At 39.4% G+C, this 8,070-nt stretch overlaps 1 protein-coding gene across 1 annotated transcript in view; it reads right to left on the bottom strand.

The window, feature by feature from the left end:
• Nucleotides 1–1,469: 1,469 nt before the first annotated feature.
• Nucleotides 1,470–8,070, bottom strand: part of LOC103154306 (heterogeneous nuclear ribonucleoprotein L-like) — a 24,949-nt gene continuing 18,348 nt past the window's right edge. Inside the window, exons 7-14 of the mRNA XM_007575540.2 lie at nucleotides 7,903–7,975; nucleotides 6,726–6,797; nucleotides 5,761–5,978; nucleotides 5,190–5,311; nucleotides 4,896–5,097; nucleotides 3,086–3,143; nucleotides 2,857–2,955; nucleotides 1,470–2,311 (exon numbers count right to left, since the gene is read on the bottom strand). Of these exons, the coding sequence (XP_007575602.1) occupies nucleotides 2,256–2,311; nucleotides 2,857–2,955; nucleotides 3,086–3,143; nucleotides 4,896–5,097; nucleotides 5,190–5,311; nucleotides 5,761–5,978; nucleotides 6,726–6,797; nucleotides 7,903–7,975 (900 nt within the window). The 3' untranslated portion in view covers nucleotides 1,470–2,255. The remainder of the gene's footprint in view (nucleotides 2,312–2,856; nucleotides 2,956–3,085; nucleotides 3,144–4,895; nucleotides 5,098–5,189; nucleotides 5,312–5,760; nucleotides 5,979–6,725; nucleotides 6,798–7,902; nucleotides 7,976–8,070) is intronic.

The raw sequence follows: 8,070 nt of genomic DNA, 5'->3' as shown, positions 1-8,070 counted from the left end.
TCATTTCTAGTGCTAATATTTTAGTTAACTTGAATTAAGACAAGGTTAACTTGTAAGTAACTTCTCAGCAAAATACATAAGCCTGTTTTAAGTCAATAATTCTTAAAGCAGGAGAAATGACTTGTGTGAAATAATCTGCAATTGGAACCAGTACTGTTTTCTATCAAGAATTATTGACTTAAAGAAAGCTTGCATATCTTGATAAAAAAGTTACTTTTAAATTAGTTTTGCCTTATTTCAAGATATATGAATTATAAATTATACCAAAAATACTTGCTAAGATTTTGTGTGTTTTTGCAGTATTAGGGCTGCTGTCAAGTACTTTTCTTAGGATCAGTACTGAATTGGAAATCTCTATGACAACCCTCATACATACAGAGCATTTTAGAACCTCATCACATCCAGAAAAAAGTATTGGATAACCTTCTTATGACCTCAGGCCATTTTGCACCATGTTTAAAGCCAGGTTTAAGATCAGCTGGATCTGACGAGTGATAAACACCAAACCAACAGCTGTGATACAGATGTGGATGCAGCAGATGGATGACTTGGTCCAGGCCAGACCACAGGTGCCAAACGCGTCGACCATTTGGTCATAGCACCTTTCAACACATGCAGCTTCATGTCATCTGAACACTCTCTCTGAGTGCAGAACTCCTTCCAGTCAGGGTGGATTTGAAATATTAAAGGGAGACTTTAAAAAATGTAAAAACCAAAACTTTATGGCCCATTAGAGGGCATAGCGCTGTATTGTTCTATTTATGTCAGGCAGCATGGGAGATTAAACGTGTTGCTAATGTGCAGAACAGTAACTGTGGCGACTAACAAATGAAAGTTCAGGCTTTAAAGGGGCAGCACTGTGTGGTTTCCAGGCATATAGTGCCATTTTATAGCACAATCAAGTAACTATGTTACCTTCTGTTGTTATAAAAAATGCTGTATCAAACATGACTGAGTTTGCAATTTAACACCTTGAAATTGGGCCTCTGACTCTTTAAGAAACTCCTGCTCTTTCTGAAACTCCGCCTTCAGGAAGTCATTACAATGTACCTGTATTAACACTTCAACAAAGTTTTTACAAGCGTTGTGCAGTTCTACCAGGTGTTTGCTAGTTGCTGCTGGCTAGTCTGAAGGAGCTGACTAGGGGCGTTGCATCGGAGGGCTGCTCTGTGAGGCAGAGCCTTGGAAACTGGGAAGAGGAGCTGCACGACGAAGGCGGGGATAGGTCCATCCAGGCATTTTGCACAGCAGAGTGGTTGCCATGGAGATTAAAAGATTTCTCAAACATGCATGAAAGAATTAAGGCAAAACTCCAGGTATGCTTTGATTAGGTGAATAACATTATAACATGAGGTAAGGCTGGAAAAAGTCAATTTTACATAATACTGCCCTTTTAAAGCAACCTTCCCATATATGCAGTGATGTGTTCAGATGTGCCAAAGAAAACGACCATCATAAAACAGCCTGTACATTAATCAGCATATATTTGTTGGGATTTCTATGGTAACCAACTGCAGCCGCTCTGCATCAGTCTGTCGCCCTCACCTGCAGATGGAGTGAAATGAGAAGTCCTGCTCATGAATACCTGAGGACTCATGAAATAGCTATGGCTAAAATTCTCATATGATTCTGTAAAAAGGCAACACGTTGTGTCAGAATGATCACTTTGATATATTTAAACGTTTGCCTCTAAGTATCCAGAGTGTCCTACATCTTCCAGCTGATCAGCAGTGGAGGCATCTCATGCTGACCAAACAGCTGGGAAACATCTGTAGCTGCCACCAAGACGAAAGAAATACAGAACATGCACCGTTAAACACTGGATGAGAACTTAAAACTTTGTTCCTACTTACTTAAACTCTTACAGTGATATTCAAAAGCACAATGGATTTATCAGGTGTCTTAACAGGAAATATTCTTAAAGCGTGTGCATGAGTAACCGTGAGAGATGTCAGACCCACGTTCAGGTAGAATCCAGACTCCAGGACAGAAGACCAACAACAAGTCAAGTTTTCCCTTCATGTTCCAGACGGAGTGGTAAACACACCCTGAGGTGTTTTCATTGGTTCCCGGCTGGTCAGACCCTCTGGTCAGTTTGTTCCTTTACTCTCTCCATTTCTTTCAACGACCATCTCACCATCACCATCATCCAGGTAGCTATCCTGCAGTGCGGCTCTCCATGGTTCTGCTGAGTCTTACTTCCATCAGAGTCATACATCAGCAGCCTGTAACGCTCCGTTTGTGCTCGACAGCCTTTATAAATGAGATGAGGTGGAAAAACACAGTTTCAGTGTGTATGGGTTGGATCCATCTGCAAGACAAGCAGACACAGATATTTAGAGATTTGAAAAACAAACTCTGAACTGTGGCGCTCATACATGCTGAAGCAGCTCTGTTACTTTAGCTCTGATTTCTTCTCTTTGCAGATTTTAGTTCAGAACCATTCTGGTTGAATCATTGCTTGTTTTTATTCCCTTTGGTTCTGAATGCTCCGGATGTCACATAAGGAAGGAGTGTGACGTGTGGGGCCTTAAAATACATTCACAGGTGTTCCCCTATAAGCTTACCATCAATATGGGTTTCCCATCCTGTCATAAAGTTAAAAATGCTATTTTACTAAATACAGAGAAGATGTATTAAAACTGAATTTGAAGGAAGTTGAAAGAGTTTGTCTAATACTCTCAATTAAATTTAAATCATTCAACCAAGCGATTGTACTAAGTTATTGAGGATATTTTATTTGACATATTTCAGGAAGTAAAGCTATCTAGATAAAACTGTAACTTCACACATGCTTATTACAGACTGGACTTGGTCCTAGACGTTAAGATTTAAAAGAAACAGAGACAGACTTACTTGGTATCCTAATCTGGTAGTGATTGAGAACAGTAAGAGCCTCCACAGCCTCCGTCTTACTGTCAAACTCCAGCAACCCAGAGATGGTCTTAGAGGAGGCTGAGAGGAAGATGAGCAGACATGTCACTTCACACAGGAAGGTCCAGACAATTCATATACAACTAAAAAACAGCACAAGTTTAAAAACATGCAGCAAAGTTACATGAAGCCAATAATATGATCTACTTACGCTTGGCGTCAAACATCTTGAATTTGATGAAGCCAGGCACATCGTGCTCCCTACACAGCTGCCAAAGAAACACAATGTGCCAAATAAATACAAACATGTGATTAGCTACCACCCAGACAGCTTGTTTAAGCCATGTTGAGCCATGAATCCCTTCAGCTCTCAGCAGTAATGATGTCATTTGTTTATTTACAAATAAGATTATTTATTGTTTTAAGAATAAAACAATACATCTGACATCTGACTGTCAGATGTCAGTGACAGTAACAGCTGATGATGTCTCAGCTGGTTCTGTCCTGATGTGGAGATTCTAGACATGAAAGTCTGAATGTTTCTCACTGTCGGGCAGTGGACTCCAGATAGTTGAGAAATGGCTTTCTTATGGTGAGAAAAATATTTTGTTCCCTTCTGGGTTTCCTATTCTTTTGCATGTTTGTCAGACTCCAGTGTTTCAGAACATCAAACTAAAATATGTAATAACTGGTTGAGTCACCCTTAGCAGCAACAACTGCAACCAAGTGTTTATGATAACATGATGGCATGTTTTATACACCTGCAGAGGAACTTTGGAGGGTTTTCCAGTATGATCCTGCCTTTTTAATGTCATGCCACAGCATCTCAATAGGATTCAGGTGAGGTCTTTGGATAGGCCACTCCCACGTCTTAATTTTATTTTAATTCAGCTTTTCAGAGATGGACTTGCTGGTGTGTTTTGAATCATTATCCTGGTGCAGAACCCAAGTTGGTTTCAGCTTGAGGATACCGGCGCATGGCTAGACATCGTTCTTCAGAATGTTTTGAACAGCAGAATTATATGGTTCCATTTGTCACATCAAGTTTTCCAGACCCTGAAGCAGCAAAACAGTATGTTTTACCATTGCTATGATGTTCTTTTTCTGAAATGTGGACTTATTTTTACGCCACATGTAATGGGACACACACCTTCCAAAAAGTTCAACTTTTTTCTCATCACTCCATAGAAGGTTTCCCCAAAATTTACAGCTTTGAAAATGTTTTCACCATATGTGGATAATGGCTCTCACCGTGGTTCACTGTAGATCCAAAGGCTTTAGAAATGGCTGTGTAACCCTTTCCAGACTGATATATCTCTGTTATTTTCTTTATTTTTTGTTCCTGCATGATGACTAGCTTTTGAGGGCCATTTGGTGTACTTCAACTTGTCATCCAGGTCCTATTGAAGTGACGTCTTTATTGAGAACAGGTGTGACAGTAATCAGACCTGGGTGTAGCTAGAGACAGTGAACTCAGGGCAATCACTTTGTCATGCAGGTTTGGATTATTTTTCCCCTTAATAATAAACACCTTCACATAAAAACTGTATTTTGTGTTTACATGTGTTGTTTCTGACTAATATTTAGATTGGCTTGATGTTCTGAAACACTAAAATGTGACAAACATGCAAAAAACCGGACATCAGGAAGGGGCCAAAGATTTTTTTCAAACCACTGTCTCTCCCCATCCCAACCTGTCCATAAGGACACTTAGATAAAGAGAGAATGAGTTTGTTGGCAAGGGCATTTTCTAAGATTTTATGTAGTACTAAAAAGTTTAGATTTACTAAGCTACACTAGGGCAAACAAGCTTCTACCAGACACAGAGGTGGAGGGCTGATGATGTGGGTCTTTCATACTCCCACCAGGCCTAGCCACCTTGAGGACACCAAGTCGATCTGTCCGGCAGTAAACACTAACATTCAGTTTAATGCGAGCAATGACCACAGATGGAAAGGTGTCTATCTTTAAAGCAGACCTTAAAGCAAAAAGTCACCATATGTGTGACAGCAGCATGGTACCTTGAGCAGCTGGTCCTGGGATATACAGGGAGGAACATTGTAATAGTGTAGCACAGCAGACGGAGGCTGGATGATGTTCTTGGAGGCTTGTCCGGCGCTGCTGAAGCGGTTATTCCTGGTCATGGCAAAATCCTTGTAGCTGCTACTGCCGTCCTCTAACTCAAACACCTGGCTGGGAATCACTGCGTGTTGCTTTGAGACACTGCACCCAAAAACACAACAACAGTCTTATCTGTCCACTTGTTACAGGCTGAAACATGCTAATGAACATGAGTGGATTAGAGTTCCTCTCACCAGACATTGAGTCTTTTTCCAAACAGCTTGATACTGTTGAGGTGTGTGATGGCTCGGTCCACTGCATACTCATCTCCCATCTCCACCAGCGCCGTACCTGGAACGCTCTTCATAAACTTCACCTGGAACACACACACACACACACACACACACGCACACACACACACAGACAAATGTCTGTAATGTTAAAGTCACAATAGAAGCGGAAGGGCTGCAGCACATTTCTAGAAGTGTCAGGTATAGTAGACACAGGAAAAGACAAATAACTTCAGGACAGGAAAAGGACATTTTATGTAGTGGTAAAAAGACATTATATCAAAGAAACGTTTTGTGTTTTCCTGAGACACAGCACTGGTGTTCACAAAGATATTTTCTAATGAATCTTTTGTGTTTAATGAAATTACTGCTACAAATTTGACAGTTTGGAGAGCTTCTGTCTGTCGAAACTAAAAGAGATTCTTTTCCCAAAGCAAAAATCACAGTAAAACTATTTCTTTATGATTTAAGAACTAACATGAATTAAAACAAACCTTCAAAAAAAGAAACATTATAGGAACACATGTATCCCTACCTTCTCTATGTTACCATAGAGACAGAAGAGGTTGAAGATGCGAGTGCAGTTCATCTTGGATGGATGGAGGCCGCTCACCATGGCTACGGAGCTGGGGGCGTGGCCAGAGTAGGATGGGGAAGACTGGGGCAGCGGGTAGGACACCATGTCTGGGACGTCCACTGAGCTGAGCTTGTACCTACTATTGCTTGTCAGAGGTAGCAGGGGGCAGGCCAGGCCTAAAGTAACAAACAGCGGGAGCCACAAAATGAGCCACTGGCTTTAAGGTTTTACATAAACATCACTCTCTGCTTCTGTTGTTTAGATGAGCTGCACTGTTTTAATCCTAATAATATATTAGCCTGAGATAAAATCACACATTTGTCTCTTAAATCTCTGATTACATACAGAACTTGGTAAAAGTGTTTCCACCCTGCTTCTTGAACATTTTCATATTTAGTAAAGATAATATTTTGTTAAAAAGTGACTAACATGGTGCCAATGCTGATGTTGATGCAGATATATCGAGCATCACTACTTCAAAACATAGTTTTATTAGAAGGAACACTCCTCAACTGATCAGTACGACGGCATATTAGGGTTAGTGCAGATAGAAAAAACAAGAGGGGTAAGCTTCTGCCAAAAAAACTCAGAAATGTTGAGATTAGTTTCAGAAATTTTTGGCTTTTGAAAATTTTATGAGTTTCCAAATGCTGTCAAACAAATTCGGTGGAATGAATGTGTTTGAATAAAAAGTGGAATAAAAATAGTCATCCTCATCTTGACTAGAAAGTGAAAAGTTCTTTCTCTTCTCCAGTGACTGAAGGCAACATGGCGAAAGAAAATTTGCAGTTCTGCTAAGCTTCTGAATTCTATTCCTTTCTGCTGAATGAAAGTTGCTCACTGAAACTGCTTTTGTCCACAAACTGGTGTGAACACATCAGTCAGATGTTAAGTGATGATGAGAGTGGGTGTGGAAATCTTACCATAACCATTGTCAGCATAAGATGATGGGTGTTCTCCTAAAATAGCCTGCTTTTGTCTCCCTTTCCCACGTTCTGAAACATACAAGTGAACACATGGATCATTAGAAAGTCATCACAGCCCTTCCTCATCCATCTGAGACCAATACATCTGCTGCTTTCAACAATTCAAAAACTTGTTTTGTGAATACTGATTGTAATACGGAGCTGTCCTGTCCTCAATATAGATTAATCCCTGTGTGGCATTACTGCTGGAATTTACTTCTGGAAAATATTCTTCAGCATACAAATCACTCAATCATTTAAATTATAACAGCAAAATAGCTTCAGTTCAAAACTATTGTTTTTTATCATTCCAGCAGGGAATGATAAAAAATGTTGATGGTAGGGAATCAACAGCTGGTAGGCAAGACACATTGTCTTGATTTTAAATCATCAACTCGAGATGATTTAAAGTGTATCCTTATTTATTCAAACAACATACATTACAGAAATGTTGTGTGAAAGATGGTCTACTCCGTCATTCAGTAGACTGTAAAGCCAACTTTATCTGCAATAATTCAATAATCATCTTTGGACTCATACCTTGCTGTGTACACATGTAGCCAGGCATTTTAAAAGTGAATATCTCTGCAATATAGTTTTAAAAAATAATACCGTGCACAGGGGATCAGATTCATAAAAGTTTTCATCCACATAAACTCACACAAATCTGCCCCTGAGCTTTGTTTTAAATATGCCAAACCTATAGGGGGCAGTGTAGCGCAAAGGTAAAACCTGTAAACCAATTAGATTCTTTCAAAACAATCAAAACTTCCTGTTAGGAATTAAACAAGGTGTCACAAGGGTTGTTTGTGTGGACATATACATAAGTTGAACTACCTCAAAATAGCATATGAGAATATAAAGTTCATAAAACACAAGACAATCCTGATTGGGAATCATGTCAAAGCAAAGTATGTGGATATATTGGTGTATTATTTGTTGTAAACTGCAATGCGCAGTGGCACATCACTAATGTACCCATGTACACATGCAAACACTAATACTGAGGTTTTTATTTTATTTTATTTTATTATTATATGCTATATGTCTTTACAGGACCTCTGCTGAGTGTCACTCATTGCTGCAAATATTAGTGTCAGTATAATGAAGATGAAAGAGAAACAGCTTGTCTTACCTCGTCTGACCAAGTATGGTTTAGTGTAATCCCAGCTCTCATTATCATTCTTTATTACATTCAGACGTGTTGGCTGTTGACAAAGAAATAAGACATATTAAGGAAACACGTGTGTGTGTGTGTGTGTATATATATATATATATATATATATATAGATATAGATAGATA

This window comes from Poecilia formosa, unplaced genomic scaffold (assembly GCF_000485575.1).
Source record: "Poecilia formosa unplaced genomic scaffold, Poecilia_formosa-5.1.2 Scaffold380, whole genome shotgun sequence".
Lineage (NCBI taxonomy): Eukaryota > Metazoa > Chordata > Actinopteri > Cyprinodontiformes > Poeciliidae > Poecilia > Poecilia formosa.
The sequence above is the reverse complement of the archived record's forward strand: the minus strand, read 5'-3'. Positions and strand labels throughout refer to the sequence as shown.